The sequence below is a fragment of the Pelobates fuscus genome, chromosome 2 (assembly GCF_036172605.1).
Source record: "Pelobates fuscus isolate aPelFus1 chromosome 2, aPelFus1.pri, whole genome shotgun sequence".
NCBI classification, from domain to species: domain Eukaryota; kingdom Metazoa; phylum Chordata; class Amphibia; order Anura; family Pelobatidae; genus Pelobates; species Pelobates fuscus.
The window spans coordinates 77,946,300-77,969,530 of NC_086318.1; the positions used below are offsets into that span (position 1 = coordinate 77,946,300).

Below are 23,231 nucleotides of genomic sequence, written 5' to 3' on the forward strand. Positions count from 1 at the left end.
CGATTTAGTACTCATACTAGGGCTATTGTAATACTGTGCATTGCCGTAAAACCTTACTGGAACAAGTCATAAATATTGTTTGTTGACAGATATGTTTCTAGTTGAGTTGCAACAAATTTCTCGTTGACTTTCCCTAGGAAAAGGAAGTTTTGAGATAGGCCTGTAAGTTCCATTGCAGTCAGGATTCAGTGAGGGCTTTTTAAAATAAGATGGAGCACAGTTTGTTTTAATGATGTTGGGATGGACCCTGTCAGTAGAGAACACTGAGAAATTGTGGTTAAAATTGGTGTAATAAGGTCATGCATCCAATTAAAAGGCATGTTGGTCCAGATGTTGTGGCACGCAGCTTTTTTATTGTTTGTTTGATGTTGTGGCGGACCACCTGGCACCCCGACTGGGTACCTCTGCCAATCACTGCTTCCTAGTATCACAGAGTACTATAAGTACAACACCGCACACCATAAGCACCGTAGTCCCCTTAGCCGCCGCATCATGGCTGGGGTCTTGCTGTACCTTTTCACCCTGGACCAACACCTGGATCCAGCTCCCAGTGGGAAAACCTCTCCTCCAAGAGAATATAGCTGTAGAGCAATCCAGAGCAGTATAGCAAGTGATTATAGCAAGTATAGCTTTCCCCCACAGACATTAGTCGAGACTGAATGCTGGGGAGGAACTGTTTTATTGGAGCCAACACACGGCCTTTTATGAAAAAGCTCCTGCAAGGGGTTTCCAGTACAAGAATACAGGGAAATCCCTCCCATGATCCTTTTGCCTGAGAGACAATTTATAAACATCCCAAAAGTACCCCCAAAATCCAAAGAAACCCCACAAATTAGTTACACAAGTTACATTCTCGAGAAACAGACCTTGTGGGTCTGGTAGGAGTTGGACGCCCCCTGATGGGTATGTATATATTAGTTAATTAAAATGTAGCTTTTAATAGCATGAAACATAAAATAGAGAAGTATAGAGAAAAACCTTCAAAATATGAAAACAATAAACTATTTGAGTAGGACGAGATAGGGTTTATGCTCATAGATGGGACATGTAGGTATCTTGAAGATGTCTTAAAATAAACTCAAAAATCTTCAAATAGAGATAGGTCCCATACAGGTGCTATAATCGTTATTAGTGGGCTAATGGTAGCTGCCAGATACAGTTAGACCTTCTATGTACTTGAAACACCCTGCCTGGAAATCTCTAAATGCAGACTTGTACGGTCTAATAGAGTAACAAAGTGTTACAATTTGTTATATAGAAGGTAGAGCTTACTAGAGTTAGATTGAGTTAAGTAGATAACTAGGATTTGATACACTGTTGCTGCAGCTTGTAACTATTAGCTTGTATAAAGTAAGCAGCTAAAAAGCACCAGATAACTGCAGCTTAAATTATGTGCAGGAGATGTATAAGAGTATATAATAGGGATAGAGGGAGGAACACCAAATATGAGTCTTCCCTAAAGTTTTCCCTTACACCAGACACTCCATCCCCGATCAGATCCCCAGTTTAAAAATGTTGAAACTCTCGTTAGAATTCTAACTGACTAGCTTGTAGCAATAACGATTGCACTCAGGCTTCTATCCGTCCTGACTGCCTGTTGCCTTTGCCTGACACGTGTTTCGGCGCTAAGAAACGCGCCTTCTTCCGAGGCTTAGCGCCAAAACACGTGTCAGGCAAAGGCAACAGGCAGTCAGGACGGATAGAAGCCTGAGTGCAATCGTTATTGCTACAAGCTAGTCAGTTAGAATTCTAAGAAGAGTTTTTCGCTAGTCAGTTAGAAATCTAACGAGAGTTTCGACATTTTTAAACTGGGGATCTGATCGGGGATGGAGTGTCTGGTGTAAGGGAAAACTTTAGGGAAGACTCATATTTGGTGTTCCTCCCTCTATCCCTATTATATACTCTTATACATCTCCTGCACATAATTTAAGCTGCAGTTATCTGGTGCTTTTTAGCTGCTTACTTTATACAAGCTAATAGTTACAAGCTGCAGCAACAGTGTATCAAATCCTAGTTATCTACTTAACTCAATCTAACTCTAGTAAGCTCTACCTTCTATATAACAAATTGTAACACTTTGTTACTCTATTAGACCGTACAAGTCTGCATTTAGAGATTTCCAGGCAGGGTGTTTCAAGTACATAGAAGGTCTAACTGTATCTGGCAGCTACCATTAGCCCACTAATAACGATTATAGCACCTGTATGGGACCTATCTCTATTTGAAGATTTTTGAGTTTATTTTAAGACATCTTCAAGATACCTACATGTCCCATCTATGAGCATAAACCCTATCTCGTCCTACTCAAATAGTTTATTGTTTTCATATTTTGAAGGTTTTTCTCTATACTTCTCTATTTTATGTTTCATGCTATTAAAAGCTACGTTTTAATTAACTAATATATACATACCCATCAGGGGGCGTCCAACTCCTACCAGACCCACAAGGTCTGTTTCTCTATATTTCACTAATGTGAGGGTTATCCCCTATCCAGGCCGCCCCAGACACACACTAAGCTGATTCCCTTCGGGGCATCTAGCTTACCTTCTCAAGTTACATTCTCGGATAGCCCCGATCTGGGTGACAAACATATCCAAAAATCACCAGTGGTTAGGTTTTTCCATGGAAGTCAATTATTTGACCAACCGCACACATGGTCCTATGCCCCAAATAGTTCCAAGGAAATCAGTGCTAATGGTCGGTCTGTTTCGGGAGTATAAAAGTGCATAAAATACTGAACTGAATCCATAGTTAACATGTGTAGCTTGTTCACCTTCTTCGTGGGAAGTTGTATAGAACTGAATGCAGGTGATGATGGAAGACCAGCGTTGTTTGGGAGTTTCAGTGTCTGATTTCAGTTCCATGAACTCGACGACCAAACACCGCTGCCTGCGTTCATGTGAACAAGATGGCCGCCACCTTGTGGTCATTCATACGAATTGCGGCCACCAACACGAATAATTAGAACTGCGGTGGAGCTTGCTACAAGGTGTCAATTGGGCTTAACAAGCACACAGGTGGTCTCTGGTTCGTGCGGTTGTTCGGCGGTTCCTGAACAATATAATCCTAAATCACACGAACAGAGCCTATTGAAGTGTATTTTGCAAGGCCCATAGTCCTGAGGCAGGAGGCTGGCAAGCAGGCTCGTCCAGGAGCCTGTGGAGAGGTTATGTTCACCACATATCTCCCCCCCAAGGGAAAAGTAACCAGGTACCAGACCTACTGCCGGTCTGTGTCTGAGTTTGTCGAGAAGCCCACCCAACAACAAGTAGCTGACCTGGTAGCCTCCGGTGTCATGCTCTGACCTGTCCGTCTCAGGTTACTGTGTAGGTATCCGTTACCCCTGGTCTCTCTCTTGCACCCAGTGGTGGAGCGGTCTGGGCTTAGTGGGCAGAGGCCAGCAGCGCTCTGTCCTGTAGCCAGCGCATTCCCTGTGAATTTCTCCGAGAAAACTTAGATTGAAAAAGCCCGAGGGAAGGGCGAAACGAGGCTGGCAGCTAAAGACTTTTTATTGTTTTGTAAATTATGTGTATTACTTTTTTTTAACATATTTGATATATTAATAAATTGATCTATTGGATCATTTACTACATTTTGATGCTACCTGCATCTACCTCCTAAAGAAGATGTACCCCCCCCCTTAGTGGGTAACAAGCTGTGTGAACCAGAGCCAGGTTTATAGGTTTGGCTCTGGACAAGGTGAGCAATTTTCTATTTGAAATACTTTTGTATATATGACTCACCCTAACATACTTCACCAAGGAGCAATTCCTTTTATGTGTTTTTTCCTGAGCATTGAAATAAGAAAATAAAGAGGGAAGGTGTCTCCCATTACACACCAAAGTTCATGTGATCCAAACCAATCCCCTACTTGGCTCCTCACTCGTGAGTGTAAATTGCCACCATTTCTATTTCTTTTATGCATTATTAGACATACTTCACCATTGGAGATTTCTTTTTCCTTTTTTTTTTTTGCATATTCTACCTTACCTGAAACTATCTGATACCCCTAAATTTAGGGAAAAGTATAAGTAAGCGCTCCACTTTTAGGGTCTTTGTGGTGGTTTCTCTTTGTATTAACCTTCTCAAATTCCCTATCTTTTATTACACTTTTGGGACCAGAGAGATCTGTATATAAGTGTTGTAGCAGCTATCTAATATTTAAAACTATTTACTGTTTTTTAAGCGCCTATTTTGCACACAGAGCACATTTTTTCACAAGGTGTAGACATGTGTTGGAGGCCAGCTAGGTGTAGAAACATGTTGAAAACTACTTAGATGTAGAAATGTGTTGGTGAACAACTAGATGTAGAAACATGTTGGAGGCCAGCTAAGTGTAGAAAAATGTTGGAGGTCAGACAGATGCAGAAAAACATTTGGAGAAACCTATGTTTAAAAATATTGTAAGCTACCATTAATACTCAAAAGTCTGAGTCAACGTTTACACCAAAATGAGAAGGTAGGATTCGTACCTGCTTCCCAGACGTTGTTCGGGATTCTTAGCAAGGAATAGTGAACAGATACTTTTTGCTTCAGGTGTAAAGTTTGGATGATTGAATACAACCTCCTCCTCCAATGTTCTCCTCCTCACTTCTTCTTTGGTGACTTTTTCCTTTAAATCTTTGAATGGCGTTTGGCCTGCAATCATCTCATAAACGCTGCACCCCATAGCAAACCAGTCTACTGGATAGGAATAACATTCATCCTTTAGGATTTCTGGAGCCATGTATCCATTAGTTCCTGCCTACGACATACAATTAAAAAGAAGACATTGGTAAACAAATTTCAGCACTTACAAGCAAAGTATAAGTATATAAGCATAACTGTTGCATGTGGAATGTATATTGTAATAAACGAGCTTGGACCATGTCATATCGATAGGCTAGCAAAGAGAGAAGAGAAGATTTACAGCCATGTCTTGATTAAGGCTTAATTGTTCCCGTGGTCAAGTGGTCAGACTGAAACTCTGTAGATTTAGGTTTCTATTTCTCCAATAGATATCTATTCTACCTATAGATATTTAGGAAGCAGTCCAAAAGTCAGGGTGGTGTAATGATTTATATCAACCTAGGCAAAGACCCATTTTGATGCCCACCACAATTTGATCTCCTCTTAGGGTTTATGCACTTTTCTAGGAATTGTAAAGAATTTACCAGATTTAAGACGGCTGAAAAAAAAAATGTAACTAGATAATTTTACCATTGTTTTTTTTTTTTGGGGGGGGGGGGGGTTGGGCTTTAAACTTGCAAATTCATTTTCATTTCTCCACATTTAAAAGTTTGCAAAATAATATTCCAGTAAATACCAGGGTACCAGGGAAGTCCTTCACAATCACAAACTCAATTTGGCCACACCGTGATTGACCAGAGGGTTCTTGGCAGAGAGTATGCCCTGTTAGAGTTTTTAAGAGGAGAATAGAACTGGGAGATCAGGGGAGATCTCATGGTATCCCAAATAGTGAACCAGAGCTTGTACCCAAGTCAAATGAATGTCTTATTCAACAAGCAATTGTTTAAAAAAAAAAAAAAAATGTATTCACATTATGCACTCAAAAGAAGAAGGCATCAATAGTATAATCTTAATATATTCATAAAATAAGAAAGAATAGAAGAACACACTATTTTATTTAATGTTTAATAGCGGGATGAAAATTTGATTCATACTCTTTTGGAATTGCTGAAAAGCAAGTCCCATCTTGTTATCAGCCATCCTTGTCTAATTACTGTACAGTGTGAATAAACATATCCAAACAAACTGTGCCATCTTACATTTTACATTTACTGACCTTGTGCATAGGCTAAAACATCAGAACACATAACAAATTAACCATCTTTCAGCTATGTTAACTCAGAATAAGTGGGACACATGTTTATGGGACAGAACTAGAAGCTGCACTGTGCAAGCATTCAGTGGAATATAAATGTGGATACCTACTTGTTACGAGGAGTAGTCCCAGAAGATTGGAAGTTAGCGAATGTTGTGCCCATTCACAAGAAAGGTAGTAGGGAGGAGTCGGACAACTATAGGCCAGTAAGCCTTACTTCAGTAGCGGGGAAGGTAATGGAAACCATGTTAGAGGATAGGATTGTTGAACATCTAAAATCACATGGATTTCTTTTTTTTTTTGTAAATATGTGTTTATTGAGATGTTATGTTCAGTTAGTCAATTTTGAGTAGACATTAAGTGGGACACGCAGGTCCCGGCGATCAAAACATCAACGGTAACATGCAAAAACTGTTAGTTATCTTTCCAATTGAGGCGACACGCAGGTCACCTCTGAACACGAGCATATCATCATTAATTAACGTTAATTATCATCATTAACTGTCAACATGATAACATTCTGTTTTCTGTTTTCCCTCCCCCCATACCTCCCCCCCCCCCCCCGCCGACCCCCCCCCACCCCCCACCCCCCGTGTGCGGCCACTCAGATCCATTGGAAGTGACAAGTGGGGCCATAGAGCGTAATATCCATAGCTTTTCACAGAGGGATGTGTCGAGAGATACATACTCTAGGTGTCTGTTTAGCGACCTATCCACCCTTAACATACACCAGGGTCTAATGATGTTAGGTGCAAGACTTGGTTCGGAGCTCGGAGAGTGGGTCCAGCATTTCGAGTATGGGCCTATATATGCCTACTTGAGCTTGGGTTGGTAGGTATCAGGTTGCAGTTGTGGTGGGAATGGCAGTACAGGACACAGTCTACTACTAGGCTGGGTCAGGGGTTAGCTGTCACGGTCCAATTACCATGTGTTCTCTTGGGTGCATAAGGCATCTGCTCCCCCAACCCCCTCCCCGGTAGCCGTCGGTGGGAATCATGTGGTGCCTTGAGGTAGTTCTGCGTTTGGGAGTTGATATGGCTCACCAGTGGTTTGTTCATGAGTGCTGCTGGTACCAGGGTGTCCATTGTAGAGAGCGGGGCTAGAGTAGCGTCTGTGGACCCCCTGCTCCCCTATTCGTCCCTGCCATCTAAGTGGTAGCTGTCGGGTCATGCGTTCCCTGTGGTCCATAGCCAGTATGTTCCCGCTATCCATCTGTCTGCTAAGGTACCCAGTGTCTGGGGAGTCATCTCTGGGCCAGTCTTGCTTCGGGTGTATGTGTGGGTGTCAATTTAGGTGGTCATAGGTGCTGGTATGTGCATGTGGTGGTAGGTGTGGTGTGCGTCCCAGATGTACCTCTCCTTGTCTCTCCATCCGCCCGCCCTCCCCCGTGCGGCTCCGTGTGGTGTCAGTCTCTCTTGTGTTGCATCGGTTGTCAGTGTGTGTGTATTCTATATTATAAGAAAATAGTTATCTCCCTACACGCATTGCATGCAATTCTGGTTACTCTGTGCGCTGATAGCGTTCCCCTAACCCCGTCCCCCGAATATCCATTCCCACCCGTGGCGAGGTCTCCGCTCCGGTCACACCAGGGTCCTTGCCCACCTGTCCCCCGGCCCCTGGCGAGGATATGGCAGATCAGTGGGGAGGTAGGGAAGTTGTATCAGGCAGGCCCGGGCCCCGTATTCCCACATCCCTTCAGTCATCATCTGTGTGTTGCGAGCGGTAGAGGAACCAGGGTCCCCATTGATCTGCATGCTTTTCTTGTTTGCCCAGCAGGTTGGCTATTATGGATTCAGCTTTTTGGATGTCGTCCACTTTACGTCTCCATTGTCCGATCGTCGGCGGGTGCGTCTTCTTCCAGAGCAGTGGTATCAGTGTCTTCGCCGCGTTCAAGAGGTGTCGAAGGATCGACTTTCTATAAGCTGAGAGCGATTTGTCCGTGTGGTGCAGTAGGACTAGGTCTGCCGTCAGGTTCTGAGGTTCGCCTAGTATCTTTCGTATTTCGTCTCCAACATTCACCCAGTATGGCTTAATACCGTCGCATTCCCACCAGATATGTTGGAGGGTCCCGGTCTCAGTCTCGCATCTCCAGCATGTGTTTGGAATTTCTGGGCTGATTCGGTGTAGCAGAGATGGGGTGCGGTACCAGTGAGATAGCAACTTGTAGTTCGTTTCCTGGTATTGTGAGCTAGAAGAGCTCTTATGTTGCAGCAATAGTACTTGCTCCCATTGACTTTCTGTGTATTCTCTGTCCAGTGCGTCTTCCCAGCGCCTCTTGAAGGTATCTTTCCTTTCCCTCTCTCCTGTCGCCAGTCGCTGGTACATTGTGGAGACTGTACCTTCCGCCTCGGGTGTCTGGAAGCATAACTGTTCAAACCACGTTAAGTCCCTGTGCAGTCTAGTTCTATGCGGCAAGTTGTGATAGAAGTGTTTAAGTTGGGCATAATGAAATTGGTGCATCAACGTGGGTCGCTCTATTTCCGATATGTCCTGTAGCGTCTTCATCCCCCTGTCTGTGATCGCCATATGTAGTGGTATGAATCCGTCTTGGTTTGGTAGCGGCCATGCTGGAGGCGGTATTCCGTCGCCTATATAAGTGTTATGGGCAATGGGGATCAGGGGGCTCGGGGTAGGTGAGATATAGGAAGTTTGTCTCAGTCGGGTCCATGTCCTAAGAGTCTGGGTGATTGGCGAGTCCTCCCCGAGGTCCTTCTTAGCGTCTGCTTCCTTGTACCATAGGAAGAGGTGTAAGTGGTTGTCCGCTAATTCCCGGCTTAAGGAGGTCCACCGTTTGTGAGGGGACGCCAAGTGCAAGTCTCTGATGCGTTGTAGAACCGTGGCTTGGTAGTACTTGTGGAGGTTCGGCAGGGCCAGTCCTCCCCACGGTTTGGGAAGGCAGAGTGTGTCATGTTTGATCCTGGCTCTCTCTCCCTTCCATATGTATCTGAGGAACGCTGAGCGGAGGGTTTTAAAGAATGCCGGTGGGATTGTGCGAGGTATGGTGTGGAACTTATATAATATCCTCGGTAGGATGTTCATTTTAATGACTGCTATACGACCTTGCCAGGAGATGTGGTTGAAGTTCCATCTCTTAAGGTCGTCAAGGATGTCTGTCAGGAGGGGTGTGTAGTTTTGTGCATATATATCTCTAGCTTCAGGTGTGACCCGGAGCCCGAGATATGTCATATATTCCGTGCACCAGTGGAACGGAAACTGGTGTTGCAGGGTGGCGCATTCCTCTCCCCTGACCGTCACATTCAAGACCTCGCATTTGGGCAGGTTGAGCTTTAGCCCCGATAGTGTACCATATAACCTGAATTCGCTCATAAGTAGTGGGAGCGACTCAAGGGGTTCGGCTAAGAAGAACAGCATATCATCCGCGTAGGCGGCTACCTTGTGTTCCTGAGTCTTATGCGTAAGGCCCAGGATCCGGGGGTTGTTGCGGATTTTGTCGAGGAACGGTTCCAGGGTGAGTGCGAACAGAAGTGGCGAGAGTGGGCACCCTTGCCTGGTTCCGTTCCGAATCTCGAAACTGTCCGTGAGGGCTCCATTCACCCTGACTCTGGCATTAGGTTGATGGTACAGCGTCTGGATCCAGGTCATCATTCCCTCTCTGACACCGACCCTCCTCAGTGTCTCCATCATGAAGTGCCAGTTCACCCTGTCAAATGCTTTTTCCGCATCCGTGGATAGTAAAAGTAGCTTCGTCTGTAGGTGTTTCGCCAGGTGTTGTAGCATGAAGAGCCGGAGCGTACTATCTCTGGCTTCTCTGCCCGGGATGAAGCCTGTCTGATCAGGGTGGACTAGTCTAGGCATGAAGGCCTGCAGACGGAGGGAGAGTATCTTCGAGAAGAGTTTTATGTCGGTGTTGATGAGGGAGATTGGGCGGTAGTTACCCACCTGTTCCGTGTTCTTCCCCGGTTTAGGTATCACTGTGATCGTCGCCGCCAGGGATTCCTTATGAAAGGAAGCTCCATCACGTAGGTTGTTAAGGGCTTTTACTAGTCTCGGTATTAGGTCATCGCTAAATTTTTTGTAGTATTCCACCGGGAACCCGTCCGGGCCCGGCGTCTTACCGTTTTTTGCCGATTTTAGGGCCAGCTTAAGTTCCCCCTCAGTGATGGGCGCTTCAAGACCCTCCGCTTCTTCCGGCGTGAGGGCGTCTGGGTTGAACTCTTGTAGGTAATTGGTGGTGTCAATTCTCTTCTGTGCGGTACTGGTGTCACCATCTGTTGCAGGGGTGTTGTATAGTTGTGAGTAGTACACCCTGAATTCGTTGGCGATATCATCTGGGAATTGTGTAAGCTTGCCCTGTCTAGTGCGCAGGGTGTGTACTTGCGCCTGCTTCTGCGGTCCCCTGAGCATTTGGGCGAGAAGTTTGCCCCCCTTGTTAGCGTGCGTGTAAAAGAATGCCTTTGAGCGTTGCACTTGTCTCATGTGATTACGTTCCAGGATGTCTGTGAGTTGTTTCCTTTTCAGGGTCAGCTCACGGTAAGTTGGGTCGTGTTGGGTTCTTTTATGCATCTGTTCCAGGTCTGCTATCTGTCTGGTGAGGTCTTTAATCTGTGTGCCTGCCTCCCTCTTTTTTTGCGTGGCCATTCTGACTTTTGTGCGCCTCCCAGATGGTCATGTCTGAAACATCCTCTGTGGAGTTCTCCTCGAAGTATCGACGAATGTGATCCGCGATCAACGTTCTCAACGGTACATCTTGGAGTAAGGTGTCATTGAGTCTCCAAGTCATCCTAGCTGGGCGGTAAAGTGGTGATTCCAGTTCTATCCTCACTTCACTGTGGTCCGACCAGGGGGTCGAGAGGATGTCAGCCTTTCGGAGGAATGTGAGTCCTTCCTGTTGTACGCATAAGTAGTCGATCCGGGAATACCTATGGTGTAGCGTGGAGTAATAGGTATAGTCCCGGTCTGTAGGATGGAGCGCCCTCCACGCGTCTGTCAGGCGAAGCGCTCTGAGGGATCTTCGAATAGTTTGCAGGGCTGAGTCAGGGACACTACTCCGTCCTATGGATGTATCGACCAGAGGATCTAATGGGACGTTGAGGTCGCCTCCCATTATCAGCACTCCTTCCGTGAAGTTGGCTAACTTTCTCAGTGTCCTGCGGAGGAAGCTGGCTTGTCCCGAGTTCGGGGTGTATATGTTCGCTACTGTATACGTCCTACCCGCCAGGAGTCCTTTAACGAAGACGTATCTGCCATCGCCATCCGACAGATGGTCTGTGGGCACGAACTGGAGGTTAGCTGCGATCAGGATAGCTGTCCCCGTTTTTCGCATTGTGGGGTGATTGCTATAGAAGTTTAGTGGGTAGTGTCGGTTCTTGAGCAGCGAGTTTGCCTCCACCCTCAGGTGAGTCTCCTGCAGGAGAGCAAACGAAACGTGTTGTCTCTTGAGGGTTCTCAAGAGGTGTGATCTCTTTTCAGGGGTGTTGAGGCCCCTGCAGTTCTGCGTCGTAATGATCAGGGGTGCCGGAGAGTAGGCCATTGTCGTGTCCCACTCGTTGGTCAGCTGTAAGCGGTCCACTCCGTGACTCCAGCCAGGGGTCTCCCCCTCTTGTGTGCGGGAGCGGGGCCGGGGCCTGCCGGATCAGTCGCCGTAGGGCGGCAGGGAGAAAGAACGGGAGCAAGGGGAAGGAGGGAGAGCACAGAGGGGGGAGAGAGAGGCAGGAGGGGGGGGGCGGGGGGCCAGGTGAGCACCCCCCGGGCGTCCAGCGAAGAGTTAGAGCGCTATGGGTATGAGGTCCCTCGTGACACAGCGTCACAGTCGTAAAACGTCTGCGGGTGTGTCTCTGTAGGCGCTTGTGTGTCTACCTGTGTTTGGTTGTCCCCTGGAGTGTGTGTGGGTGATTAGTCGTGTGTGGTGGTGGGGGTGTGTGTGTGGCAGTTATGTAGGGTGTGTCTGTGTGTGTGTGTATACCAACTTATGTAGTAGGTGTTGGTGGACCCTTCTGTATAGGATGTGGTCCCGTGTAACTGGGTGGGTGTCCAGAGCCGTACCACTACACGGTATGTACCGGAGTAGCCGCGGCTGTGGCCCCCTCAGTGGTTCTGGTTTACACGGGCTTGGTTCGGGTCGTGGCCTACGCCAAGTCGAAGTGGTTTGCGGGTGTGTCTGGAAGTCTCAGGTGGATTACCTGTTCCGCTGAAAATATAGCGTTTCGTGTGCACTTTGTTGCTGGTGTTACTAGCGGTTATGTACTCTCCCTTTGGGTCTGGGTCAGCACTATCTAAAATTGCGTTAGTAGAGTCTCCCCCGTCCGGTGGTCCAGGCTCTGCAGAGTCTCATAACCAGTCAGCTCTCAGGTGGCATCGGGCAAGTCAGAGTCAGTCAGGTTAGTTGTAGGTTAAGCGCAGGTCGTTACAGTTCATCGTCGTCATGGTGGTGGGGTGCGTCTTCTAGGCGTCGGTCAGTGACAATGGGCGTGATTCCTGGGTGCCTGTCTCTGCAGTGCGAGTGCGGTCTGAAGTGTGGGGTAGTCCGCGTTAAGAGTTGGGTGGTTGAGGCGTTTAAGCTAAGTCAGGGATGTGTGTCCGGGGTTTCACTGGGTTTCAACTCTCCATATATGGTACCTGTCTTATCTAGTGATCCCTAGACTTTCCTGTGCTAAGTACAGTGCTCAGTGGGCCCCGTGTTATACAACCATCTTTCCCATCATTACACATTTTCGTCCTCTCCCACCCTCTCCCACCCGCCTCAAGCAGTTTTCCCTGTCAACATTCAACATTACCCCGATCCCCCCCCCCACATTCTCAGTCCTCCAGTAGAGCCTGGAGTAGCTTCGGGTTGTACCCCCAGTTTGGCGGTGATCCGGGTGCAGTGTCACTACAGTATTAAGCGGCAAGGTCCCATTCCCCAACTTTCTCCCCCCCTCCCAAGAAGCGTCTAGGATCCCTCCCCTTCCATTCAATAGTGCCAAACTGTCAATGTCTCGGTGGTGCGTAAGTGCCCCTGACCACTTCAGGTGAGGGAGATGTCGTCGGGTGGGTGGCAACAGTCCGCAGGGAGTCAGTCCATGTCAGCATCTGTAGCGTGTGGTTTAAGCGAGTAAAGTCAATAGTCTCGGGTCAAAGTCAATACTTGTCAGTGTAATAACATAAATGTACTTAGCTGTCACGTTCTCAGTCGCAAGGATGCCCCTTTCCTACCAGCCGGGGGAGACGCCAGGTCGTCCACTTCAGTGCCAATTCGTTAGTCAGCCTGCTGGGCCGGGTTGCGTGGCCGGTGCGCCGGCGGTCTGTGCGGCGATTCCTCTCTGCGGCGTCGTGCAAGTCTTTGTGCCATCGGGCCAGGGCGTGGTTCTGTCGGCCTCAGGATCCAGTCTTCTACCTCCGTAGGCGGCAGGCCTAGTCGCCTTAGGAATATCGGCACTTCCTCAGGCCACCGGATCGGGAACCATTCGTTATCATGGCGGGCCAGTAAGCTAAAGGGGAAGCCCCATTTATAGGGGATGTTGCGGCTCCTCAGAAGTTGGGTTACCGGCCGGAGTGCCCTGCGGGCCTCAAGAGTGAGGGGTGACAGGTCCTGGTAGAGGGCCACTTCTGAGCCTTGAAACGGCCAGGACTGTTTGGAGCGGGCCTTGGACATTATCAGTTCTTTTATTTTGAATTCACGCAGGCAGCAAATAATGTCTCTGGGAGAATTGTCAATGTTCCTCGGTCTTGTGGCCCTGTGAGCTCTGTCGAATAGGATATGTTGCGGTGCATCCGGGCCTAATATACCTTTGAAGAGGGCAGTGAGTATAGCCTCTACGTCTTCCTCTCCGTTGGATTCAGGGAGGTTGCGTACTCTTATATTAGATCTGCGCCCTCTGTTATCCAGATCTTCAGCTTGTCTTCTAAGGTGCAGAAGGATAGTCCCCTGTCGGGTAATGGCTAGGTTATTTGCTTCTATGCGGCTAGACATTGCCTGTTCTGAGGCCTCCAGGGCTTGAATGCGGTTACCTTGCGCTGCCAATTCGTTTCCTAAGATGGCGACCTCCGCTCTAATTGCCTCATGGAGCGTGTCCGAGGTACTTTTGAGGTCGTCCTTCATGGTTGCAGTAAGGGCCCTGATATCGGCTCTTATGTCCGCTAGGGATAGCGCATGGGGTTCCGTCTCCGGCGGTGAGCACTGGCCGTCGGCCATTTTGGGGCCTTGTGCGCCGCGTGGCTGGCTGCTCGGTGTTTGCAGGTAGCCGTCCAGGGAACCGGCGTGCGGGCTGTTCAGCGGTCTCCTGGGGGTCTGGTGGGTGTCTGCCCGTTTGGTGCGCCCCATCGGGAGAGTATTGCGGCGTTTAGTGCTGCTTACAATGCTGCGCGGGTCGGAGCTCCGAAGTTAAGCGGCCATCTCCGACGGCTTCCAGGCCACGCCCTCAAATCACATGGATTTCAATATCTAAGACAACATGGGTTTATTTCAGGGAGATCATGCCAAACCAATCTTATTGATTTCTTTGATTGGGTAACTAAAATAATAGATCAGGGTGTTGCAGTAGACATTGCTTACCTAGATTTCAGTAAGGCTTCTGACACTTTTGCAAATAGTAGGCTTATCAATAAACTGCAATATTTAAGTTTGGATTCCAATATTGTTGAATGGGTAAGGCAGTGGCTGAGTGACAGGCAACAGAGGGTTGTAGTCAATGGAGTATATTCAAAGCATGGTCTTGTGACCAGTGGGGTACCTCAGGAATCTGTACTTGGACCCATTCTCTTTAATGTTTTTATTAGTGATATTGCAGAAGGTCTTGATGGTAAGGTTTGTCTTTTTGTTGATGATACTAAGATATGTAACAGGGTTGATGTTGCAGGAGGGATAAGCCAAATGGCAAATGCTTTAGGTAAACTAGAAAACTGGTCAGAGCTGTGGCAACTGACATTTAATGTGCATAAGTTCAAGATAATGCATCTTGGACGTAAAAACCCAAGGACAGAGTACAGAATATTTGATAGAGTCCTAACCTCAACATCTGAGGAAAGAGATTTAGGGGTGATTATTTCAGATGACTTAGAGGTAGGCAGACAATGTAATAGAGCAGCAGGAAATGCTAGCAGAATGCTTGGTTGTATAGGGAGAGGTATTAGCAGTAGAAAGAGGGAAGTGCTCATGCCATTGAAAAGAACACTGGTGAGACCTCACTTGGAGTATTGTACGCAGTACTGGAGACTGTATCTCCAGAAGGATATTGATACTTTAGAGAGAGTTCAGAGAAGGGCTACTAAACTGGTTCATGGATTGCAGGATAAAACTTACAAGGAAAGGTTAAAGGATCTTAACATGTATAGCTTGGAGGAAAGACGAGACATGGGGGATACGATAGAAACATTTAAATACATAAAGGGAATCAACACAGTAAAGGAGGAAACTATATTTAAAATAAGAAAAACTACCAAAACAAGAGGACATAGTCTTAAATTAGAGGGGCAAAGGTTTAAAAATAATATCAGGAGGTATTACTTTACTGAGAGGGTAGTGGATGCACGGAATAGCCTTCTAGCTGAAGTGGTCAAGGTTAACACAGTAAATGAGTTTAAGCATGCGTGGGATAGGCATAAGGCTATCCTAACTATACGATAAGGCCAGGGACTAATGAAAGTATTTAGAAAATTGGGCAGACTAGATGGGCCGAATGGTTCTTATCTGCCGTCACATTCTATGTTTCTATGTTACTTACATTGTGTATTTTGGCTTGGGCTGATGATGATATACAGAGACTATGGAAAATGAACAAAGTGGTTTATTTGCTACATTAGATCATATGTTGACTCAGGAGCTCCAGAGAAATCAAGTGTTTTGTTTATTGGTAAGCCACCAGGTGGGGCCAGATTAATGTATAGAAACTCAAGCGCCACACAAATGCTGGAAGCCCAAGCTGCTTGACATATTAGATTCTTCAATTTATTGATTCATTTTTGTCATCTGTTGGATGGATTCCATGTGCCTCGTGAACTATAGCCAATAATCCCTTGAACCCGTTGTCAGTGGTTTTCGATTTGCCTTACCCTGTTTGTAAAGATGGAATTCATAAGTTTGAAAGTTAAAGTTTATAAAAGCATGTGGAGATGGTAAATATATATCTGCAACGTTTAGTCACAGATAAAGGTCTTTTTAAGCGCAAAATACTGTGATAAAAAATCCACATTTCTTAAAGGGACACTACAGGCACCCAGACCATTCTGCCCATTGGAGTAGTCTGGGTGCATGCGCATTAGGTCTCCTCAGTCGGCGGGTGGGATCAATCTTCCCCGCCGGCTGACGTAATGAAGAGGAGGAGGGGGTCTCAGGTAAGTCACTGAAGGGGTTTTCATCCCTTTCAGCAACCGTGGATGGGTGGGGGGAGGGAGAGAATAACTACTACCCTTGAGCTAAAACTGTACTTTCTACTGGATGCAGATTTAATCCCAGGGAACACAATAGTCTTGACCATCCTTTTTGGCCTTTCTGTAAATGGTACTATGCTACATCTCCCAAGAGGTTGTCCTTAAGCATGGAATGACAGTCCTTCTGAACCAAATCCAATGTCCATCTCATCTTTCCTACCTTGGTGTTCCACATTTACAGCTTAGAATGTCTCTAATATATGAGTGTGATACAGGGCTCCACTAAATGTGTCTAGAAATCAGCTTGTGTACTCATTACTTTTGTACTTGAGAAAATAATAATTAATCAAATAATAAAGCCTTCAGGTGATACATTCAGTCACCCCTCTCAAACCACCTACCTGAGCTTTGAAATCATTTTGATCCATAGGGACAGAGATGTTAGTATAGTATTCTTATTCTTAATGGATACTCATTGACTGAAAATGCCCAAATATATGTTTGCTGGGTAAGACTCAGAAAACACTGTATTTAAAACCCGAGAAGCCAAACTACCAGACTTGTTATCTGTCTATGCAAGGGAATACCTTAGTCGTGTCTTCACTCCTCTTTTCAAAGCACTGACTACAGTCACGCAACGTTCTAGAGTACAGACTGAGCAGAAAAGAACCACACCAAGTTACAACAATCAGACCGAGTGCCTATGGAGGTCCCCATAGAACCCCCTCATGTTCTGTCTCTATTAGCCTACCTTGTTCTAGACTGTATTCTTTTATAAGCACGGCTCTCTATGTATGTTATGTTAACCTTTATGTAATGCATGTTAAACTTCATCTTGTATTCCAGTAATACTACTATACGGTACTACATAATCCGATTGCTCTTTAAAAAAAAAAAAAAATATCCAATAATAATAATTACTGTTGCACTGATTATAAAGAGCATCAAGAGTGTCTCATGAAATGATGTCCTCTTAACCTAGGATTTACCAATTAGTGTAAAGTCACAGAGCAGTCCTTTGAGTTCAGAATTGGTTTAGCATAAACTGTTGTATTTATACAAATTTATTTCACATGCGACATTTTACATTCTGTGAACTTGCTTCATACAAAGTGCACAGAAGGTTAATTTGTATACATACACAAAGTCTCAAACATCTTAATCACATGCATTATGTAAACTAATGGTTAAGTAGCTCTGAAAGAGTTAATTGGGAAATCTCCTTACCATCTGCTTTTAAAATTAAATAGCCACATAAGGTCTTTAGCGAAGGCCAAATCCCGAGGAATTAAGATGTGTTCTTATCATACAATGAGCAATAGCTCAGACCCCTCTTCGCTTCTGCTCTCAAAAACCTCACCATTGTATATCAGCACAGTACTTACCTTATGGTTAATAGGATTTCCTTCCTTGACTTTAACAGCAAGTCCCAAGTCAGATAAACGACAATTGCCATCGTCATCTAGAAGGACATTTTCTGGTTTCATGTCCCGGTAGAGAATTTTCAGGGAGTGAAGATGAAGAATTCCACAGCAGATCTGGGCAGAGTAAAAGATGACCCGCTTCATCTCCAAGCCCTTTTCTCCCACATTGTAAATGTGAAACTTGAGGTCCCCTCCATTCATGAGGCTCATCACTAGGCACAGGTGGCTCTTAGTCTCATACGCGTAGGCCAGGGACACGACAAAGGGACTATGAACTTTCTCCAGAATCTCCTTTTCGAGCAGGGCCATTTTCTCACCATTTTTCTTCTTCAAACGTTTCTTATCCAGCTTCTTGCAAGCATACATCTGACCCGTGTTCTTCACCTGAATAGCACAAACCTGAGACACAAATAGCAAATATGTTAGAATTGACTCAATTTAAACTGTGTTTTTTTTTGTGTGTTATTGTTTTGTGCATATTGCTTGCTTGTCTACAGTCACTGGAAGACAATTTGGATGAAAGTATGTAAGCTATGTACACATCAAAAAAACATTTAAGCATAATTTAATCTGAACTATTTAAAATCTCTACAATCGGGGGCGGAGCCAAGCTATAGAACTGAACGGTCGCAAGCCTGCCGAGCTCCGTTCACAAAGGCCTAATAACCAAGCTTTTAGCGACACCGATCCCAAGCAATTAGACCCCCCTGGACCCCCAGGCTCCGGACAATAATATGGGTAGAAAAAACAAAGGCCGGACAAGCCGAAACAGGGCATGAGTATAGGCGACCTATGGCGGCAGGCACGTGGAGACTCGCTACCCAAAATGGCCGCTTACATGGGAGAGAGCTCAGACTTCTCCGACGACCAAACTCTGGAGCCGGGAGACCTCCACCTGCCTACACCGCGGGAACTGAACCCGAAACCAGCACCAACAACCCCCAAACCGGACTCAGCACCGGTCACTAAGGCCGACATGCAGGAATTGCTGGCAGGGCTACGGAAAGACCTCCTAGCGGACATGGCAACATTCCGCAAGGACCTGCAAGGCCTGACCGGTCGCATGGGAATCCTGGAAAGCGACTCACATAACGTAAAGGAACAAGTCACCCACCTACACAACGAAATTGCAACGCTCCAGCAACAGCAACTAGCCACTGAACGGCGGTTTGCTGCACTGGAAGACTTTAGGCGCAGCAACAATCTCAAGATAAGAGGGGTTGCAGATACAGTACCTGATGCAGAACTACCACACTTCGTGAGGAGGCTTCTAGCAACGATACTGACCCCCAAGCAGGCGAAAGCGGTGGTAATCGAGCGCATGTTTCGGATCCCGAAACCAACAAAAGCACCTGCCATGGCCCCACGTGATCTGATAGTGCGCCTCCAAACGGAACATGACAAAGCTACGATAATGGGAACGCTCAAGGGGAAAGCTCCATATAACTTTGAAAACTCAGCCCTCACCTTCTATGCGGACTTGTCGGGGAGCACTCTGGCATGGCACAAAACCCTGCAGCCCTTCACGACACTCCTTCGCAAAAGAGACATTCGCTACAGATGGAAAGGACCTCACGTCCTGGCGGTCCTACAAGGCAACACCACATACCCGGTCCAAGACATAGTAGAAGCTAAGGCCATCCTGGAGACTCTAGGCCTCCCACAGTATGCTCTCATAAACAGGAGGCCGGGAACAAAGACCACAACGCACACCTGGGACCCGGCTGGCACGGTCCCATTTGAGCCGCGAAGGCAGCCACCACTTGAAACCGGGACACTGACCCCCTTGGAGAGCCCTCTGCCAGAAATGACCTCCTGACTATATGAGGTTACATTAGATTATGTCACACATATGTTGTAGCCTATACTTTACGCTTCCGACCCCATCGTTAGTCTGACACACACCAGGACACCCCTTTGTCACATAGCGACACTTAGGCTCATTTTTTATGTTTTTTTTTTTTTTTTTAAAAAGGGAAAAACCGCGAGAAATAACGTGTAACTAACCGTCTACTTAGACAGGTACAGGGCTCATTTCTAGCCAGGATGACTTGCAATAACCTCCTTAACACTAGACATACCCCTCTTAAATTGCAACATTTCAGCTAGTCGGCTCTGCCAGCAAATCCAAAGGTGTACACCCCTGCTATAGATTCATAGACATGTAACGGTCCTTAGAATTGTGGGGCTGATGTTATTATATGTTTGTATTATCATTTTATTTCTTCAATTATCTTTTTTCTCTCAATAACATTTTTGAGAGAAAAAAAAAAAGCTTACTTAATATAAAAATCTGCAGTCTCACTCAATGCCATCTCTCTGTTAACCAAGAATGGCTGGTAATGGGGGCGGAGCCTGACCGCTGAGCCGTGCAGCCGCAACTGACACGAGCTCCGGCCCGGGCAGTCAGACAACGGGGTGAAAAAAACGGCGGTCAAGCTAATACTCACCCGAGGGTGCATCACTGCCGTCGGGGGTGCCCCACTGAACCTAACGATACCACCCCGGGACCCATCAGAACCGGGACCGCAGAGATCTAAATGCGACCTCCTGGAGCTAAAGCGGAGGGGAGACGGCCGCTCCCCTCGACGCAAAAGCTCACATGCGATCTCACCCCAGCGCACCCCCCCCCTCTGGACCGGTGGGGGACATCCCGGTCCCCACAGGGCGAACAGACCTGCTGGAAAAACGAGCAAGATGGAGGTGGAGCAAAGCGGGGCAACAAACCCACACAGCCTGTCCAAAATGGCCACCCAGCCTATGCCTGAAATGCGGAGCACCAGCCTCAAGACACACAGGTCCTCACTGGAAACCTTTGATTGGCTCTGCACAGGCCTCAGGGAGGCTTTACACAGCCGGGGAGTAACTCACCGCCAAGCTGAATTAACGGTGGCCTCATGGATACGTCCTGCAGCGAGGCGCAGCTACTATATGCAGGTACCCCGAGCCTCCAAGATGGCCGTCCGGCATAACCGATACCGCCGGGCCTCGAGGCGGGATGTGGCACCAAACCCCCCGTGCACACGAACCCAACAGCACACAAGAAACACTGGGGCTACGAACCAAGTGACGCCAGGAAAAATACCCAACCTGACCAAAACCCCGGCGATAAGCGAAACTCGACATGCACCTCCCTTTACCAGGCAACACCGCAAGCGACCGCACGACTGCACCACATGGGGGAAACTACCGGAGCAGAACCCCCGAGGAGGAGACACTGGGCCCTGTGGCAGGAAAGACGAGTCCAGTAGACACAAAGCACAGGACTTACCAGCACTGGGTATAGGCTGAAAAGCCTACAATACTGCCTCACAGGGGTAATCTTAGCCTGGACTGATCTGCATTCTCATGACAGCGGAATACCCAGACGCAGAAATATAACACAGGCCACATGTGGACTATACCCCCATGGTAACGCAGGACACACTGCACAATGCTCTTGAAGGTTGTTTGCCCAGCTAATTAACGGCAAAGCATAATTTTATGTTTAGTTACTTACGATAAAAAAGTCAGTATTACCAGTCAGTATTTACATTTAGCTTGTGTAGCGTAATCACCACACATTGTAGTTACAATACTTTGCCTCTCACGACACAACAGCCTACAAAAGTACAGCGCAAGCAGCACACATATCACACACGCCTTTTACCTTTATAGTATTGATCATAATACCATATCACTATTGTGGCAGCATAACTAATGTACCTAACCTAGCACTGTTAAGCGTTGATTATTTCACCTTGCTCAAACGACTTCATTGCGTAGCCAAGCTTGTTATTGTTATAACTTTATAAAAATGTGCAGCTCATCACGCCACTGTATAACTTGAATACATCTATGAACACGCTATTGTGGCGTATGTCGATGCTCTGTAACAACATGCACAGAAAAAATAAAGAATTATAATAAAAAAAAAAAAAAAAAAGAATGGCTGGTAATTGCTTTTGTGGCATTAGTGGCGTGTATGTACCAATCTACCTGCACTCAAAAATAAAGAATTAAAAAAAAAAAATCTCTACAATAGTGAAAGAATTAATGATTTTTTAATGGAATTTTATTGTCTTTAAAAAATAACCAAAATTAAAATTGCATGAACAATGCCAAAATAGGTCAGGAAAAATTCTTCAATTCAGCTCTTTTTGTATCCTGGCTATTTTATCCTAATTCTTTCTACTTTACGAATTCACCACAATTCACTATCTAGTTAATAGACCCTATAGTGTGGCCTTCCACACACAACTCAGATAGATAAGCAAATGTACCAATGTGGCATAGAGAACTCAGATTTATGCATTCCAAATTTAGCTACCACTTAAAGAACAAGATTATAACAGAAAACAAATATATTACAAGAGTAACAACATGTTAATACAAGAGAATTGAAAAAAAAATAACAATTTTCTCACCATCCAAAAACTATTGTATATTCTTAACCCCGTAAGGGTCAATGACATTATATAGACACCTTTACCTAAGTTCTGGCCTTTAGCTGGTTATTGTTTTGTTAAAACTAATACACAGTGGCTGTAAAGATGATATGACTCAATAAGTCATGGATTAGATGATATTTATGAACTTCCTGATGGCAAAAACTGATAAGTACTGCGTTCAAAATGAAGACCATTCAAAAACTCGCCGCTCAGATGAAAATAAAAAGTGTTCTGTTTGATAAGCTCAGAATATTATCTGTGGGTCATTTTGGCAAAAAGACTTTTAGATGTATAGGATAGAACCTATTTAACCTTTTTATACTAAGTGCCACACTTCCCGTAAAAACTGCCAATTACCAAAAACCACAAAAACAGCCAGCACGGCCAGTACATGACAAGCCAATCACAGCCATTTTGATGGTTAAATGTTTTCACTCTTGTGTAATGTGTGACATGCTAAGAATAAATTATACCTAATTAATCTTTATGCACACTGAGACAAAGTAACTGTGCTTTTTATGCTGGGTTTGCCTAATGAATTTAGATCTATGTAGCCCGTGACTTCAGTATTTCATAATCATTTCCCTTGTATATACCTTATTTCTTTTCTAATTATTTTTGGTTTCCTTTTGCAGGCCCGTTCTTACCTTTGCTTCTGAGTGTTTCAGACACAGTTTTTTTATTGGATTAAATTAAAAGTTATGTTTTAACTTCCATTACCTAACTACCATTTTTTCTGTGCAAGTTTACGCTCTTCAGTTTGAATAAATCTAAGTGACCGAATGGACCGAATATCCACAAAGAGATCTCCTCGGTTATCCCCCCATACCATCAGCTATGTTTGGAGGGGATAAACAATAAAGATCAGGGTCCTATAAACTCCTGTTTATACCAGGATTAAGCCTTGGGTGCAGTAGTGTATAAATGTACTTAATATATGACCCAGTCTCTAATCCGATGCCTGGCTACTTGTATAAATTGTGGCCATCAAATATTAAATGTCAGGGGGTTGCTTTTAAATGTGTATGGGCAGAGGGAACCTATTTGAGAACTTGGAGTTTGAAACAGGGTAACTAAATTCAAATAGGAGAAGGCTTAGATGGATGAAATTAGAAGTTGAAGGTCAATGACGGAAATCTGTATATCAAGGAAGTAAAAGTTGCTTCTAGATTACGTCAGGTTAAGCATATGTAGATGGGTGAGGAGCACATTACAATGGTTACCAGATGGTAATGATAGAGTGGAAAT

The 23,231-nt window shown here is 45.7% G+C and overlaps 1 protein-coding gene across 1 annotated transcript in view; it reads right to left on the reverse strand.

Moving 5' to 3' along the window:
- Positions 1 to 23,231, reverse strand: part of GRK7 (G protein-coupled receptor kinase 7) — a 58,046-nt gene that overhangs the window by 13,631 nt on the left and 21,184 nt on the right. The window contains exons 2-3 of the mRNA XM_063442277.1: positions 17,515 to 17,952; positions 4,473 to 4,744 (exon numbers count right to left, since the gene is read on the reverse strand). Coding sequence (XP_063298347.1) covers positions 4,473 to 4,744; positions 17,515 to 17,952 — 710 coding nt within the window. The remainder of the gene's footprint in view (positions 1 to 4,472; positions 4,745 to 17,514; positions 17,953 to 23,231) is intronic.